The sequence below is a fragment of the Ranitomeya variabilis genome, chromosome 8 (assembly GCF_051348905.1).
Source record: "Ranitomeya variabilis isolate aRanVar5 chromosome 8, aRanVar5.hap1, whole genome shotgun sequence".
Taxonomy (NCBI): Eukaryota; Metazoa; Chordata; class Amphibia; order Anura; family Dendrobatidae; genus Ranitomeya; species Ranitomeya variabilis.
This window is the reverse complement of record NC_135239.1, coordinates 220,172,321-220,191,350: the sequence shown is the minus strand read 5'-3', so window position 1 is coordinate 220,191,350 and position 19,030 is coordinate 220,172,321. Positions and strand designations below refer to the sequence as shown.

At 46.4% G+C, this 19,030-nt stretch overlaps 1 protein-coding gene across 3 annotated transcripts in view; it reads left to right on the top strand.

Annotated features, from left to right (window-relative positions):
* FANCD2 (FA complementation group D2) overlaps nucleotides 1–19,030 on the top strand; it is a 193,892-nt gene that overhangs the window by 166,097 nt on the left and 8,765 nt on the right. For all 3 annotated transcript variants that reach the window (XM_077277273.1, XM_077277272.1, XM_077277271.1), the window contains 3 exons: nucleotides 1–10; nucleotides 3,031–3,105; nucleotides 3,210–3,356. The exon at nucleotides 1–10 is cut by the window's left edge and continues 65 nt beyond it. In XM_077277273.1, the coding sequence (XP_077133388.1) occupies nucleotides 1–10; nucleotides 3,031–3,105; nucleotides 3,210–3,356 (232 nt within the window). The remainder of the gene's footprint in view (nucleotides 11–3,030; nucleotides 3,106–3,209; nucleotides 3,357–19,030) is intronic.

The window sequence follows — 19,030 nt, the reverse complement described above, 5'->3', positions numbered from 1 at the left end:
AAAGCATTGGGTGAGTTATATGGTGGTTGCTCCTGAGCAGTCGAGGCCGTCACTCTGTGTAACGCTGAGCAACTGAGGACTATCACAGACGCTTTATTGCCCCCATTCTATAGATAACCACCACAATCTGTGACGAAGGTCCATTATTGAAGGACTGAAATGTTACCCTTGTGGATTGCACAATAAGAATCATTGTTAACTTCAAAATCAAAAAGGAGGAGTGTCAAGAAACGTATCCACTAGGCCCCATCGCACGTCCTTATAAAACTGCTACCGGAAAGAACATTACTAGCGTCATTAGTGTTCCACGCTTCCCCTATACTTGGCAATGTTAAACACGAACAGCACACGGAGAGGACATGGATGCTACTCGTGTGCCTTATGTGTTTTACATAGACCCATAGACTTGTATTGGGCCTTGTCATGTGTGTTGCCGGGAAAAAAAAGCAGACGTGCACAGCTGCATAGTGTCTAAAAAACAAAAACTGATTTGACACATACTGCAAATATGGACATGTGAAGGAGGCCCCATATGGTATTAATAGTATGAGGTGGTGAAGGTAACGTATGAGGTGTATTAATTGTAGAATGGAGGAGTCTGGGAGGCGGTGGTGGTGTGCACGAGTATAGTAGGATGGAGGAGTCTGCGGGAGACACTGGTGTCGTGCACTAGTATAGTGGGAGTCCGCTGGAAGCGGTGGTGTAGTGTACTAGCATAGTACGAGTCTGAGGCGGTGCTGGCATGCATGAGTATAGTAGGATGGAGGAGTCTGCGGGAGACACTGGTGTCGGGGACTATGATTGTTGGGAGTCTGCTGGAAGCGGTGGTGTTGTGCACTAGCATAGTACAAGTCTGAGTGGTGGCATGCACGAGTATAGTAAGATGGAGGAGTCTACTGGAGGCGGTGGTGGTGCTCACGAGTATAATAAGGAGGAGTCTGCGGGAGGCAGTGGTAGCGCTCACAAGTATAAGATGGAGGAGTCTGCGGGAGGCGGTGGCTCTCACAAGTATAATAAGATGGAGGAGTCTGCTGGAAGCAGTGTCATGCACTAGCATAGTACGAGTCTGGGAGGCAGTGGTGGCATGCGTGAGTATAGTAGGATGGAAGAGTCTGCTGGAGGCAGTGGTAGCACTCACAAGTATAATAAGATGGAGGAGTCTACTGGATGCGGTGGTGGCGCTCACGAGTATAATAAGATGGAGGAGTCTGCGGGAGGCGGTAGTGGCGCTCACAAGTATAAGATGGAGTCTGCGGGAGGTGGTAGAGGCGCTCACAAGTATACGAGTATAATAAGATGGAGGAGTCTGCGGTGGCGCTCACGAGTATAATAAGATGGAGGAGTCTGCGGGAGGAGGTGGTGGTGCTCACAGTATAATAAGATGGAGGAGTCTGCGGGAGGCGGTGGTGGCACTCACGAGTATAATAAGATGGAGGAGTATGCGGGAGGAGGTGGTGGCGCTCACAGTATAATAAGATGGAGGAGTCTGCGGGAGGAGGTGGTGGTGCTCACAGTATAATAAGATGGAGGAGTCTGCGGGAGGAGGTGGTGGTGCTCACAGTATAATAAGATGGAGGAGTCTGCGGGAGGCGGTGGTGGCACTCACGAGTATAATAAGATGGAGGAGTATGCGGGAGGAGGTGGTGGCGCTCACAGTATAATAAGATGGAGGAGTCTGCGGGAGGAGGTGGTGGTGCTCACAGTATAATAAGATGGAGGAGTCTGCGGGAGGCGGTGGTGGCGCTCACGAGTATAATAAGAGAGGAGTATGCGGTGGCGCTCACGAGTATAATAAGATGGAGGAGGCTGCGGGAGGCGGAGATGGCGCTAACGAGTATAATAAGGAGGAGTCTGCGGGAGGCAGTGATGGCACTCACAAGTATAATAAGATGGAGGAGTCTGCGGGAGGCGGTGGTGGCGCTCATGAGTATCGTAAGATGGTGGAGTCTGCGGGAGGCGGTGGTGGCGCTCACGAGTATAAGATGGAGGAGTCTGCGGGAGGCGGTGATGGCGCTCACGAGTATCGTAAGATGGAGGAGTCTGCGGGAAGCGGTGGTGGCGCTCACGAGTATCGTAAGATGGAGTCTGCGGGAGGCGGTGGTGGCGCTCACGAGTATAATAAAATGGAGGAGTCTGCGGGAGGCGGTGGTGGCGCTCACGAGTATAAGATGGAGGAGTCTGCGGGAGGTGGTGGTGGCTCACGAGTATAATAAAATGGAGGAGTCTGCGGGAGGCGGTGGTGGCGCTCACGAGTATAATAAGATGGAGGAGTCTGCGGGAGGCGGTGGTGGTGCTCACGAGTATAAAATGGAGGAGTCTGCGGGAGGCGGTGGTGGCGCTCATGAGTATAATAAGATGGAGGAGTCTGCTGGAGGTGGTGGTGGCGCTCACAAGTATAATAAAATGGAGGAGTCTGCGGGAGGTGGTGGTGGCGCTCACGAGTATAATAAAATGGAGGAGTCTGCGGGAGGCGGTGGTGGCGCTCGAGTATAATAAGATGGAGGAGTCTGCAGGAGGCGGTGGTGGTGCTCACGAGTATAAAATGGAGGAGTCTGCGGGAGGCGGTGGTGGCGCTCACGAGTATAATAAGATGGAGGAGTCTGCGGGAGGTGGTGGTGGCGCTCACGAGTATAATAAGATGGAGGAGTCTGTGGGAGGCGGTGGTGGCGCTCACGAGTATAATAAGATGGAGGAGTCTGCGGGAGGCGGTGGTGGCGCTCACGAGTATAATAAGATGGAGGAGTCTGCGGGAGGCGGTGGTGGCGCTCACGAGTATAATAAGATGGAGGAGTCTGCGGGAGGCGGTGGTGGCGCTCACGAGTATAATAAGATGGAGGAGTCTGCGGGAGGCGGTGGTGGCGCTCATGAGTATAATAAGATGGAGGAGTCTGCTGGAGGTGGTGGTGGCGCTCACGAGTATAAAATGGTGGAGTCTGCGGGAGGTTGTCTACATGAGAATTTATACATGATACCATAGTCTTTCGTAAAGTTCTGCATTCTACCATGAGGTGAATTTATATTATTTTATAGGAAGATGTGCAGAATTTACTAAAAGTCCTACAGTTATGCACCAGACAACTTCACCACATGTGTGGCCACTCCAAGGTAAGCATTGCCACTTACTGTCCTGTTTCCCAGTTCTTACATGGTAGAAGAGCTTGCTGGTGTCTCAGGCCTCGCAGCACAATATAAGATGACTTTCTCTTAAGATCCATCAGGACACCGGGCTGACCACACACGTCCCACCATTGAAGAAGACCCTGGAGATGTTTGTGTACCGGGTGAAGGCCATGCTGGTCCTCAACAACTGCCAGGAGGCGTTCTGGCTTGGCAACTTAAAAAACAGAGACCTTCAGGTGAGAATTGGTTGGACTGGTTGCGCAGTGTGTCTGGCGTAGTACTGATTGCAGCAGAATCATTAGCTATCCATACATTGTTCCACAAGGTCTGCTTTCTTGGGACATACAGCGACCATCTTTCAGTATCACCGCGTGAAGGATTACAAGCAAAATGGAATGATGGACTGTTGTGTAATAATACCTCCAGACTGTGCTGTGCGACCTCAGACTGAGTAGCCACGAGGTGGTGGTGTCAATTAGGGTTGGGTAATACCAATAGTCCAGAAGTCCTTGATGTGAAGATACATTTTGTGTCAGCTGTTCAAGGGCCATGTGCTTGATTCTAGGTCTTTGTCTGTCTAGACGCTTTCTGTCTTGGCCAGACCTCCTGCAAGGGTTGACCCCCACTTGGAGTTCATGTTTTTCCTTCCTCTCCTCAGCGTGAGGTCTTCCCAGGATGTTGGCTGACATAATATGACTGTGTGCACTTTGTATGGGAGACGTACAGGTGGTTCATCTTGGCTTTCTCTATGGTTCTGATCACTTGTAGTGTTGGGGCTTCGGCCAGTTGCTCAGAAGTCGTCTGATCAGTTTCCTCTTATTTCTTAGTGATGTTCTCTTTTAGGTCCTCAGAAAGTAACAGACGGGTACTGTTAGCAACAGTGTTTTAGGCTTTTGTACCCTTTGTAATTGTCACTGCATGCTGCAGTTTTTCCTCTGAAATGGAGACAAAAATGCTCCGGAACCAAAATATTTTACTCCGCTTCTCCAGAACAGCTGAGAAAACCTACATGTGTGTTCTGAGCTTCGGCACGGTGATAAGAGTCTGACAACTACTGGGGTGAAGTCGCAATGATGGTAACTTACCGTATTTTTCCCTCCAAATTTGAGAGGAAAGTGTGGGTGCGTCTTATGGTCGGATTGTAGCATGTGGGGAGGGGGGCAGTGGCAGAGTGGGATCGCAGGAGGCAGGAAAATGTCTCCACTGCAGGATTCCGGTGCTGGCGAAACCACGTGGTCCCGATACTTAAAGTGAAGTGAATATTCATTAGCCACTTCCTTGCCCACCTGTCAGCGGGGAGCAGCAAAGGCATGATCCTTCACTTAAACAGAGGGCCCTCATGATTTCCCCCGCGGCGGATTCCTGCAGCAGCTGGGGAGATCTGTGTCCGGTGGAGCAGGGGGCCGGAGCAGGGAGGGATGCCGCATACCTGACAGCGCTGATGCATTGCTGAATGCTCTGTGGAGGGCCTGTGCTGAGGTCATGAAGAGGGCGGGCTGGAGCATCACATGACCGCACAAAGCCCGGCCTCTTCATGATGTGATCACAGGTCATGCAGACGGCTCACTACAAACAGTGCAGCTTCGTCTTCCATGATCTGTGGTGCGGTCATGGCTGGCTGCAGGACCTGCACTGAGCACAGCCTGTACAAGAAAGGACTTATTAAAAGGGGAGTGATTCAAAGCACTCTGCCACTCCTGTGGGGAACTATAACTCCCAGCATGCCATAGGATCTGCAGGACATGCTGGGAGTTATAGTTCTCCCATGGGATCTTAAAGCAGCACTCCAGTGTTATTTTTCAGTGCTGGAGTGGTGCTTTAAATACAAGCCCTGTGCCCCCATTCTTATACTCACCGTCCAGCGTCTTCGTATAGTACTTTACAGATACCACACCGGTCCCGCAGCGCCATCTTCTACCCGCAGCTTCCAACATAATAACCTACTATTATATATAATAACACCACAGATAGTAGTATGTTATTTATGATGTTAAATATTTTACCACATTTTTCGCTTCAAATATATTTTTCCCTCTTTTCCACCTCTAAAACCTGGGTGCGTCTTATAGTCCGGTGCGTCTTATAGTCCCAAAAATTGGTAATTACAGACTGATTAGGCATTACCTGCCAGCATAGCCGGTCATTTCCGCTGTGTCCGGGGCCATCTTGTGACTAGTAATAGATTGGGTGTCCGGGAGGAACGCGTTACTTGTCTGTAACGTAGTCTCCTAGTTCATCCAGCTTGTCTTGGTGCCGGCACCTTCCGTCGTCCTCGCTCTGGGCACACACACTTTGTCGCTGTGTATCAGGTACACGCTTTCATGCAGCGCTTACTCTTTACAGTATTTTACAAGTGAACAATGTAATAATTTGTCAGCTCCCGTGTTTTGCGTTCCTTAATGTTTTCTAGATGTAGCTGCACATGGCATCGACATCAATGCAAATACTTTCATGCCGACAAAAGTACAGAGCCTTGTAAAAGTCTTCATACCCCCTGAACTTTTCCACATTTTTTTTCATGTTACACTCTCAAACTTTGGATTTTCTTTCATATCAACACAAAGTAACAAGTACCTGGGGATACTAGAAGAACGACTGGGTCTCTGTCTTTACCCTTCACTTCTACCTAAGGTAGTCTGAGATTTTCATAAACCTCAGGAGATAATTCTACCATCCTTCTGCCAGAACCCAAGGAACAGAAAGGAAGAATTCCACTCTCTTGATGTAAGGGGAGTGGTCCTTCATTATCTCCAGGAGGAAAGGCAGGAATTTATTCGTTCAACCTTATGGTCCAAATAGAAGGAAAAAAGCTTTCAAGACTATGGTGGCCAACTTTATAAATAGGCAATTACCGAAGCCTACAGCTACAAAATCTCTCGCCTCCACAAAAGCTCACAGCTCATTCCACTAGAGCGGTAGCAGTCTCCTGACCTGAGAAAGCCAGCACTTCCACCGAACAGATCTGCAGAGCTGCTACCTGATCATCAGTCCACACATTTTCCAAACATTACAGGCTTGACTTGACATCCATTTAAAATTTGTCTTTTGGGAGAAAATGTCTTCAGGCTGTTGTCCCTGGCTAGGCATTAGTCTTTGGTATTCCTCTTGTGTGCTGTCGTGGGGGTTTATTAGAGAAAATAGAATTTAGACTTACTGATAATTCGTTTTCTAATAACCCACCACGACAGCATAGGTAATTTCCTCCCCTTGCTCAATTATTTTGTTATTTGGATCCAGTAATAATATAATTTGAAGCATTCATACTATTGTGGTCCTTTATAATAACACTGGGGGAAGGAGGTGGAAGGGTCTATTTGACCGTTCGTATTTCCTATCCCTGTTAGGCTACGTTCACATTTGCGGTCCTCGCCGCAGCGTCGGGCGCCGCAGCGGCGCCGCATGCATCATGCGCCCCTATATTTAACATGGGGGCGCATGTACATGCGGTGCACTTGCGTTTGGCGCCGCATGCGTCCCTGCGGCGCCCGCGTCGGGGCGCAGAGGACGCAGCAAGTTGCATTTTTGCTGCGTCCGAAATCAATGGAAAAAAGGACGCATGCGGCGCAAAACGCAGCGTTGTGCATGCGTTTTGCCGCGTTTTTGTTTGCGTTGTGCGCTGCGGCGCCGACGCTGCGGCGCACAACGCAAATGTGAACATAGCCTTAGGCTGAGATGACACCTTCCTTTGTGCTGTCGTGGTGGGTTTTTAGAAACCGAATTACAGGTAAGTCTAATTCTATTTTTTTTTAACTGTTTGGATGAAACCAGACCCGAACATCCAGGGGTTCACCCATAGCTAGGGTCTGTCTCTCCCACGTTTAGCTTCAGTCTTTTGGGGTCTGTCTCTCCAGCTTTGCACATCTAGAGATGACATTTTGCCCCCTCGCTCTCGCTCAGTGAGATTGGATGGAGTGGTCTGTGATCAGCAATTTTCATGTCTGAGATTTGGGTCTGGACTATGACTGGGCCATTCACACACATGAATATGCTCTGATCTAAACCCTCCATTGTAGTCCTGGCAGGATGGTGAGGGTCGTTGTCCTCCTGGAAGGTGAAAAATTCTGCTATTCTATTGTTTCTCAGTTTTTTTTATTTACAGCATTCTTTGTACAGTAAAAATGAAAGGACAATATGTGTCACGGGTTTACCACGACAGAGTGAAGCCAGAAAACTGCAGCGTCTGATTTCTCCTACTCATGCACTGATTAGAAGAACTTCACCATCATATTAAATGGTGCAGGTTTCTTTTAGCAGTGCAAAGGGTAATCTGCTGTTGAGAGCTCCTGGAAGCTTTCCTGCATTAAGGCTCTCAGCTGTGCACTGTTAGCCACTCCCATCTCCTATATAATCTGTGTCCTGGCTACCACTCATTGTCAGAATAGCTTATGCTGCATGTTTGGGAGGATAGATGTTGGTGGTTATCTGAGGTGTTTGGTGGGTATATCTGTGACTGTTGCTAGGATTTGAGTGTGTGATAATTCCCTTTCTTCTGCTTTAGTTTAACCCCATCCTACAGTCCCCGGTGCATTCCTCTGTTTGTGTGAGTAAATTTGTATGTTTGGTATTTTCCTTCATCCCTCTTCATATTACCTTGCTAGTCTGGTTGGTGTATTACGGTACACTACTACTCCCCTCTTCCCTAGGTGGGGGAAGGGTACAGACTGAGGGCGGATTCAGGAGCTAAGAGAAGGTACATGGCCCTGGCATCTTCACCATCAGAAGTAATCCAGGGAACAGGGTGAGCTAGGTCGCTCTTAGCATTAGGTACATGGAAGGAGCCCCTGTCCTCGGGACACCCGACAACAGTCATGACATTAGCTGTGACCGGAGCCGTTTTTTCACCTATCCAGTGATCCTATCACTGGTCTAACAGGACGACTGCAGCAGCTCAGCATGGAGGTGGCAGATCTACACGCTAAACTGTTGCAGCACCCTAACGCATCAGGTTTGGGGACCGTGGCTCCCAGGAAACCATTAGTGGAGACCAAGATCGCTTTTCCTGATAGGTTCTCTGGTGGACGTGACAAGTTTGTTTTCAGGGAGGCCTGTAAACTATACTTCAGGTTACATCCTTGTTCCTCAGGAACCGAGGAGCAACGGGTGGGGGTAATATTCTCCCTCCTTCAGGGTGACCCCCTCAGGCATGGAAATTCTCTCCCATCTGACTCCCAGGTGCTACAGATGGAGGAAATTTTTCTGGCGCTGGGTCATATATACGATGATCACAACTGCGTCTCTCTGGCTAAGTCCACATTATGTCAGCTTCAGCAGGGAGTCCGGACAGCGGAGGAGTAATGTTTCGAAGGAGGTCCACTGACACTAAGTAGAAGGACTCCGTAGTCTGTTCTGTGAAGGGCTATCACTAAGGGTGAAGGATGCTTTAGCCGTGTATGAGATTCCTGTTCCCCTTGAGGCAGCCATGTATCTGGCTATCTGAATGGATTGTTGTCATTGCCAGAGACATACAGCGATACCCAATGTGCAGGAGGTCCAGGGCCAAGGGAAACCTGGTCTGGGTCATCTAAGGAACCCATGCAGTTGGGTGGGGCAACTTCTTCTGGAAGGCAGTCTATTGTTTGGTACAAAGGGGGAAGTATGTTTTTAGTGTGGTAGAAAGGTAAATTTCGTGGGCGCTGTGTCCTTCCCTATCTCAGTGTAAACAGCAGCCGTAAAACTAAGGAGCCCAAGTTGCGGGGAGGTTAGCAACCTGAGTGTAAGTATCTCCTCTGTGGGTAGGACATAATTTTTTTTCTACCTACAGAAATCCATCTGGGCTAAAAAAAAAGGTGGTTGTTTCTGCCTTTCTGGACAGTGGGGCGGGGTTTAACTTGATCAATGCTAGGTTTATCCAGGGCCTCAAACCAGATACACTGTCAAGACATATGCCCATAGTTTCCATCGACTCTGCACCCTTGCAGGAGTAAAATTACTCAAGTAGTCCGAGGGTTACATCTACAGGTAGGGGCCATGCACTCAGAAGGTATAGACCGTTATGTGCTGGCTTACCCTCTTTTGTGGTTCTTGGACTTCCTTGGCTCACTGCACAACCCTGTGGTAGATTGGCCAACTTGGGAGGTGGTAAAGTGGAGTGAATATTGACAAGGAAACTTCTTGGGTACCCGGCTTGCAAAGGTGGATACCCAATCTGTGCCTAAATACCTGTCTGACTTTGGGGATGTGTTATCGGAGCAGGGGTGCCGAGAATTTCCTCCCCATCGTCCTTATGACTGCAACATTAATCTCGTCCCTGGGCTTAAGCTGCCAAAGAGCAGACTATATAATATCTCTGGTCCAGAGAGGCAGGCCATGAAGGACTATATCTTGGAAAGTTTGCCAAAGGGTCATATTAGACCATCCTCATGCCCTGTTGCTGTGGGGTTTTTCTTTGTAAAGATGAAAGTTGGGGGGAGGTTTATTCCCCTGCCTAGATGTCCGCAAACTTAATCAGGTCACGGTCTGGGATCCGTATCCGGTCCCTCTCATCCTGGAAATCTTTATTCAGATTGTAGGAGTAAAATGGTTTTCTAAACTGGATCTCAGGCAGGCGTATAATCTCAATCGTATTAAAGAGGGCGATGAGTGGAAAACAGCTTTCATTACACCTGAGGGACACTGAGAACCTTGCAATGCCATTTGGTTTGACTAATGCTCCCGTCTTTCAGCACTTGTAAATGACATAATTAGTCATATGACAGGTAGACCTTGAGTCATATGAGGTACATGTCAGGCAGGTCTTAAAGATACTCGGACGATAAATTATTTGTCAAACCAGAGAAGTGTATGTTCTTGGTTGAGGAGATCCCTTTTCTAGGATATGTTTTATCATCCATCGGTTTTCGCATAGATCCGGCAGAAGTCCGGGCACTATTGGATTGTAGTCATCTTGAGGATTTCATGGTGTCACAAAGGTTTTTGGGTTTTGCCAACTACTACCATAAGTTAATCAAAAACTTTTTGGTAGTGGCCAAACCTCTGACGCAAAGGGACAGATTGTCCGGGCCAGGCAGGCATTCAATACCTTGGAGTGTTTTTGCATCTGCGCCGACTCCCATACAGCTTGACGTCACTTAGCCTTTTATTGTAGAAGTTGACACGTCTGAAGTGGAGGTGGGGGCTGTATTGTCACAGAGTGCACCTCCTGGTAAATGGCATCCATGTGCATACTTTTCTAAAACACTGTCATCTGTGAAGAGAAATTATGACATTGGTAACAAGCAACTATTGGTATTGGCAATCACGCGGGCCTTTGAAGAGTGGAGCCAATTTTTTTGGAGGGCGCAGTTAAACCGGTTATCATCATGATTTGGTCTTGGCCGAATAAAATTAAGTCACCACAGGTCTTCTTACTCTCTGATCTTGTTGGTCAGGGGTACATCAGGATGTCCGGGAGTATGTAGCCGCCTGCAGTGTCTGTGCGTGTTTTAATACCTGTCATACTCATCCGTCTGGGTGTCCAACTGTTGGTGATTCCCAGTAGACCGTGGACTCATTTATTGGTCGATTTTATCACTGATCTACCTGTGTCTGCAGGTAATACTGTAATTCTGGAGGTGGTGGACAGATTCAGTAAAATGTCACATTTTATTGCGCTACCTTTTTTACCTAAAACCAAGACCTTGGTGCAAATTTTCATCAGAACGTAAAATTACATGGGATTTCTACCGATATTGTTTCTGACGGGGGGGGGGTTTATTTCCAAGTTTTGGAGGATTTAGCTTTCGTTTTCTTCAGCATTTCACCCGCAGTCTAATGGGCAAACTGAATGGGTTAACCAGAAACTTGAGACTTATCTTAGGTGTTTTGTGTCTGAGAATCAGGAGGATTGGGTTATCTACTTACCTGTAGCTTTATTCGCAGTAAATAATTGGCATGAGTCTACTGGTAAGTCATCTTTTTTTCGGGGCCTATGAGTTTCATCCTCCGTTCATTTAACCCTGCTGTTCTGATCGCATTTACTGTACACTTGTACTGTTTTGGGTCAATATGACCTGACCTATTAGAATGTTGATTTTTAGCTACTGTGTTTTATTTGAATACCTATTTACCTGTTTCATTATTAAACTGTATGTGAACATGGTTGATCATAAACAAATGAAAAATGAAATTAACTTTTTTTTTTTTTTAAGAAAAAGGTTACATGGGCTGTTTGCAATTCTGTTCACTTTATAGCATTCTGCACACAAATAACAAACATGCTTTAGATTTTTATTACTATAACATGAAATCTAACTAAATATAACTTTAACTTATTTTATAAAGCAACAAATTAAAAATAATGAAAACTTCAGTTTTTCTTTTTTATCTCTAAAAAGGTTGAACAGGTTCATGCATTTTTACATTGACCACAACAATAAAACGCATGTCCGTTACAGATATCTTGCACACCCAGCACATGTCAGATTTGTTTTCACAAGAAGATGGACAGAAGCGACCTCTCTTCCTTTTTGGCTGGTAGCTGAGCTGGTGGAGGCCATGGAGGCTTTCTTGAGCATGCTGCTGGACACTCTTCACAATGGCTGCTGCTCCTTCACTTCTGGGGTTTACTTTTCTGGCTTCGATATACGGCCTAACTAGGGATTTTCCTAGTTCTTCAATAAAAATTCTTATTTTATGCAGCTTATTTCCGTTCCAATTGGGGTAGATTTCTCTCCATAAAACAAGTGCATTGTACGCCGAAACATCCAGAATGTTGTAAAATATTATCATTGGCCAACGATTAGTTTTGCGTTTGCATGTTTATGATGATATTGCTGGATCTAGTGTATCAGCTGCCCCTTTTGTGGCATTATAATCTAATATCATGTCCGGCTGTCTGTCTTCTCGATTACTTATTGCTTTGTCATGGTGCATTGTGCTCATTAGAATTGCATGTTTATTTTTTTTGGAACGTAAGGCACAACTGTTGTGTCTCCAGTAAAGTAAAAAGTAGAACTATACACATAGTACAAAGAACTAAGGAGACCTTGCGGCAGTTCTGGCTTGTTTTTCCTTATAGTTCCAGCATGGTAATTTGTCTTTTTTGCAACATCTGGCCCAGTTGGTAGGATGTGAAAAAGTTGTCACATGTGTCATTTTGTCCTTTTAGTCCATTAGTCAAATTGAGAGCAACTCGCATCCCCTGATTTTTTTTTTCAGCTCTTTCTCCAGGGTTTCTTCCTGCATACACTTCAGCGTTTACAAAGTATGAACTTTTGCTGTCACAAAGTGTCCATATCTTGATGCCATACTTTGCTGGCTTTGGCCTCTTTCACACTTCCGTCTTTTTACTCCCGTCCAACTCTGTAAATTTTTTTGAAAAAACAGGATCCTGCAAATGTTTCTGCAGGATCCTGTTTTTTTCCCATAGACTTGTATTCATGCCGGATTGTGACGGATGGCCATCCGTTTCATCCGTCATGCACTGGATTCGTCGGAAAATAGCGGTCCGTCGTGGGGAGAAAACGTTCAGAGGAACATTTTTTCTGCACGTCGGAAAATCGCTCAGCGACGGGTCCTGTGCTGCCCGTCGTCGGCTATAATGGAAGCCTATGGGCGCAGGATCCGTCGCTGACTGTGAAAAGCAGGAATCCAGCGATGTATTTCGTTTTTTCATTCTGAGCATGCCCGGAAGGATTTTCAAGTCAGGAAAAAAATCAATCTCATTCTCACCTTAAAATTAAGGCAGGAACTCCTTTGACGCATCCGTCATAACACTGGATGCGTTGCACACATTTTCCACTATTTTCACAACATCCGTCGATACGTCACTGCATTATGACGCACCCCGAACGACGGAAGTGTGAAAGAAGCCTACTCGGTATGTATAGTCTGCACCTAAAAAGAAAAGAATGTCCAGCTTCACCGAGTCCGTAAAAAAGTTTTCTTTATTCACAAACTTTAAACATGGAGGATACAGACTTCAGCACAAGCCATATGGGTAAGAATCTCAGCGCGTTTCTGGAGAATAAGCTCCCTTAATCATGACAATGTTGTCATTAATCTTGTCATGATTAAGGGAGCTTAGTCTCCAGAAACGCGTTGAGATTCTTACCCATATGGTTGTGCTGAAGTCTGTATCATCCATGTTTAAAGTTTGTGAATAAAGAAAACTCTTTTTTACGGACTCGGCGAAGCTGGACATTCTTTTCTTTTTTGGACTTTATACGCCTGAACACAGCGGGTCTGTGCTCCCGAGGTTTGGTTCTTGCATCACGGGTGAGCTGGTTTATATTCCTTCTTTCATTGTCTGCACCTACCACGACAGTTACAGCTTCACCAATATTATATAATTTTGGTAGAATCTCTAGCCATTTATTCCAAGCATTTCTAATAGGGCCTAGTTTATCTTTAGCTCTTCTTTCATTTCGATCTCTTTTATTATCAAACCTCAGTACTCCAGAAATCTCATGAAACCTTTCAAGAGATTTTGTAGCTCTCAATATGTGGCCACCAGTTTTGGAATTCCACAAACTTTTAGCTGATTCACCATAAGATTTGTATACTCCTGCTAAAAGAAGTAAACCAATATAAGCAATTAGAGCTGTCACATCTAATTTCTTCCATTTATCACAATGAATAATGAGATGAAGTACGCAGGAAAACAAATTTTGCAGGCAGAAATAATTAGTGACCTGTTGTACTGTTCGACTCAATATGACCCAATAACATTTTATACTGTTCCAAGTGTAACTCTAGCGCCATCTCCAGTCATTGTGGATGGAAATTCAAACAGCCAGGATTGTTAATTCTCGCTTAGTTCGTTGCTTACTTCAGTATCTGGTATACTGGAAATGATACGGTCCTGAAGAGAGAATGTGGGGTTAGGGTTAGACGTACCCTCAGTGACTTACTGAAGCCCCTTTTCTTCTTTTCTCTTACGGTATTTGCTGATTTTCAAAATTGCTCAAGATGGTTCAAGAATTTGGTGCAAAATCCAAAACACTTTTTTCCCCCTCTTAACTTTTTTAAAGCACTAAAAGTTGCAACTCCTTATCAATGTGACAGATTATTGCGACTTCTTATACTCTTACAGAACAGAGACCTTACTCCCAGGAGGCACTGCAGTGCAATGCACCAAAAAGTCACGTTTTGGTCAAGTGCAAAGTTGATGGAGAAATCAAAGAGAGGTCACTTTAAAAACATATAGCGCATAGACGCACATAATAAAGCCATAAATAAAGAGAAAATGAAGCTAGAAGACAGCATCCATGGACACCATGGCCTTGATTCACCATCCCTGTCTCTCCATAGTTTCTCCTGTTCCTCTACTTTGTTGATCCACTTTGGTGTTACCATTTATATCGTCTGAACAATCACTTGTTTTCCCTTCTTCCATGACAGCACACCTGAGAGAGGGATCCGCCCAGTCAGGACCGGAAACCTACTGAAATAAAAGGGCGGTACCTCTCCCTCGCTTCAGTTGGGTTTCCTGCCCTGATGGGAGCCCTAGTGCTGAATCACTGCGGTTTATTTTGCTTGAAGATTTCCACTCACCCACTCCTGTCCCTGCACTGGAAGGGCAGGCAGGGCGCCTGTATGCTGACCTTCAGGATGATGGAAGCGCCATTCGCAGATCCTGTGGGCTCTTGCGCACGTGCGGGCGTTGGGCCAGCACAGTCCGGGGTCCTGAGGCCCTTCTGTGGCTGCCACGCCGCTCTCTCCCCCTCTGCTGATCAGCCTTCGGTGACTTCCGTGTGCTCGACTGGCGTTCTGCGCAAGGCACGCTGGGAATGGGCGTGCCTGCGTGACGTCAGAGCTGCGTGCCGGATCCAAGATGGCGGCGCCCATGGCTCGGACACCGGCTGCAATACAGACTTCCTGGCGGGATGCAGGGGGGGAGGTGCATATCGGATACCGGAAGAGGCGGTGAGCACTACGGATCACCCTTTTTTAACGGTGAAGTATACACAGAGTATCACTCACTTCTATAGAGCTCTCCAAATATGGAGGATTGTATGGAGCAGCAGCAGCCATTACAGCAGCAGAAAGAGCCCTTATCAGGTGTTGCACCTGCTCACGAACATGCTATGAGAAGTAGCCGATCGAGTGGAAGGAGCGGCAGTCGTCCTGACCGGAGGTCACAGGACTCCTCAGCTTCTAGGAGGGACGTTGTCCGTGCTCCTATTCAGCCTCAGAATCCGGCGCCGAGGAAGGCTAGTACCAAGTCAAAGAACAAGGAATGTGCCCTCTGTAGAGTTCCGTTGGCAGTCCAGTGGCAGAAAAGTCTCTGCGTGGATTGCATCCAAAAGACTATCCAGGAAGAGACCCCTGACTTTGCCTCTAGCCTTAGGGCCATAATTAGAGCAGAAGTAGAAGGCTCTTTAAAATCAGTCCTTAAAAAAAAAAAAAAAAAAGGGTAGTAAGAACCCAGAACCTATTTCAGATTCCGACGTCTCTCATTCTGACGAGGAATATCAGGAGGAACCATTTTCTCCCTTCCCTTCCTCTTCCATATCCTCTGGGTCCTCTTCAGATAGCGATGTTGGGGGCCGTCCATGCTTTCTAACTGAGAACACGGATAAATTAGTAAAAGCCGTCAGATCTTCAATGGGCCTAAAAGATGAGAAAGCGGCCAAATCCCTGGAGGACATTATGTTTGGAGGTTTAGAGGAGAAAAGGAAGCGTACATTCCCAGTTAATGCTAAAGTAAAAGCCCTTATAGAAAAGGAGTGGAAGAAGCCGGAGAAATTGGGTAATCTGCCCTCGGCTTCTAAGAGACGTTACCCCTTTGAGGAGAAAGATTCGGAGACGTGGGATAAGGTTCCAAAAATTGATGGTGCGGTAGCTAGGTCATCTAAAAAGTCATCCTTTCCCTTAGAAGACTCTGACGTATTAAGGGACCCCTTAGACAAAAAGGCGGATGGGTTCCCAAGACACACCTGGGAAGCAACCGCAGGGGGTTTAAAACCGGCAATAGCAGGAACTTGTGTTGCACGCTCCCTTATAGTCTGGCTACAACAGATAGAGGATCAACTGAAGTCTAAGGCACCAAGGGAAGAGATCCTAGCTAATATGACAATGGCTAAAGGAGCGGCAGCCTTTATAGCAGATTCCTCAGCAGACTCCGTAAGGCTAGCAGCTAGGGCAGCAAGTTTATCCAATGCGGCTAGACGTGCTCTATTGTTGAAGGGGTGCCCGGGCGACTTGCCTTCAAAAAATAGACTTTGTTCCATACCATGTGATGGCCATTTCCTCTTTGGTCAGAAGCTGGAGGACATTTTAGAAAAAGCAGGGGATAGGAAAAAGGGTTTTCCTCGCTTTCCCGTGGACATTAGAAGACCTTATTTTCAGAGAGGAAAATTTAGTAGAGGCTGCCCCCCGGGAGATGGAAGGAATTGGGTCTCCAGAGACAGAAAAGGATCTGGATACATGTTTAAGGGTCCCTCTACATCAGCAAAAAAGCCCACCCAATGACGCAGGGTTTTTCCCTGCCTGGGTAAATATCTTCCCCAGTCGTTGGGCACTGAAGGTCATCAAAGACTGCCTAAAAATAGACTTTGTTTATCCACCGCGACAGACTTTTGTTTTGACATCCCAAAGAAAATCCCCAGAAGAACAGCTAGCCTTGGAAGCAGAGGTATTGGAACTGGTGTTAAAACGAGTTCTGGTAGAAGTCCCTGGGGAAGAGGAAGGAAAAGGTTTTTATTCCCCTCTTTTTTTTATACGAAAACCGGACGGATCACTAAGAACTATTGTCAACTTAAGAAAACTCAATCAGTCGGTGGTAAATTGCTCCTTCAAAATGGAGTCGGTAAATACAGCGATAAAGCTCTTATTCCCAAACTGCTTCATGGCAGCTATAGATTTAAAGGATGCTTACTACCACGTCCCAATCCATCGGGACTACCCAAAATTTCTAAGAGTAGCAGTTTATGTCCAAGGAAGACTCAGGTACTATCAATACGCTGCCCTCCCATTCAGCCTGGCTATAGCACCAAGAATATTCACCAAGCTAATGTCAGAAGTCATGTCCTTCCTCCGTTCTCGAGACGTAGTTATAGTTCCGTACCTAGACGACTTCCTTATAATAGGGAATTCGGCAGTACACTGTCTAGCACAAATAGAAGTGACGGCAACGCTAGAGGTGTTGGGTTGGAAAATAAATTTCACGAAATCAAGGTTGACGCCAGAGGTAGTTCAGTCCTTTCTGGGCTTGGTTCTGGACTCTAGGCTCAACTTTGTCTCCTACCAGAAAACAAATTAGTCAAAATACAAAATCTTGTGGAATTAGCAATTCAACACCCTGTAATGACACTAAGGAAGGCGATGTCCCTGTTAGGTTCACTGACATCCTGTATACCCGCGGTGAGATGGGCGCAATTTCATCTAAGACAATTACAGTGGGAGGTCCTGTCAGCACAAAAGTTGTTAAAAGGGCATTTAGAGGGGAAATTATGCCTTTCGGTGGGTGTAAGAGATTCCCTAAAATGGTGGGCAGTAAGAGATCATTTGGCGTCGGGGGTCCAGTGGATAACTCCAATAGAGCATGTCATCACCACAGACGCAAGCGGTACAGGATGGGGTGCTCATTTAGGAACCCTCTCGGTTCAGGGATCCTGGTCCCGACTAGAATCACATCAGGTGTCCAATGTAAGAGAATTATGGGCTGTAGAGAGCTATAAAACATTTCCTCCCTATCCTTCAGGGTCACCATACCAGAGTCATGTCGGACAACTATGCAGTGGTAGCTTATATCAACCACCAAGGGGGAACGAGATCCCTTCCCCTTATGAAATCAGCGTCTGTCCTCCTACAGCTAGCAGAGCATCACCTACTATCCCTCTCTGCTCTTCACATAAAGGGGGTCGAAAATACGAAGGCGAACTACCTAAGTCGCAAAATACTAAAACAGGGAGAATGGTAATTGAATCCCCGGGTGTTTTAACAGATAGTGCAGGCCTGGGGCATACCTGTAATAGACTTATTTGCCACTCTTCACAACCGAAAAGTGGAGAGTTTCTGCTCGTTAGACCCGAGAGAGAAACCATTTGCAGTAGATGCTCTTCAAATTCAATGGAAATTCAGTCTCGCTTATGTATTTCCACCGATAGCGATGATTCCAGCAGTGGTAAGAAAGATCAGAATGGAGCAGGCGAGGGTAATTCTGATTGCTCCATTTTGGCTGAGAAGACCTTGGTTTTCCCTCTGAAGACAGATGTCACTAACCGATCCATGGATTCTACCAGAAATTCCGGACCTGCTTACCCAGGGTCCAATATGCCACTCTCAGGTGAAGGGCTTCCATCTTGCAACCTGGAATTTGAGAGGGCATTACTGAGTCGGCAGGGGTTTTCACCAGGGCTAGTCTCCACCTTGTTGAAAAGTAGAAAACCGGTCACATCAAGAATTTATGGTAGAACATGGAAGTTTCTAGATTTTTCAGGACAACCTTTGGAGGATGAGGCTCCTGTGGGTACTATTTTAGAGTTTCTACAAGCGGGTTTACAACTAGGGTTGGCAACCAATACGCTCAAGGTACAAGTGTCAGCGTTAGGAGCCTTCTATAATTGTAATCTAGCCTCCAAAAGATGGGTGTTCCGCTTTATAAAATCATGTAGTAGATCTAGACCGGTGGTAGTTCAGAGGGTTCCCCTGTGGGATTTGAATCTGGTTTTAGGAGCTCTAACTAGGAGTCCATTTGAGCCTTTACAGGAATCATCGGTAAAACTCCTCACTCTTAAAACAGTGTTTCTAGTAGCGTTGACATCAGCCCGTAGGGTGAGTGACTTACAAGCCCTGTCTATTTCTCCTCCTTACACACAAATCTTTGAGGACAGGGTGGTTCTGAGACCAGATCCGGCATATCTACCGAAAGTGGTACTTAAATTCCATACAATTTCCCTCTTTTAGTGATAATCCTAGGAACCCAGGGGAAGAAAAGTTTCATACACTGGATGTAAGAAGGTCCATTTTACAATACATATCCTTGACC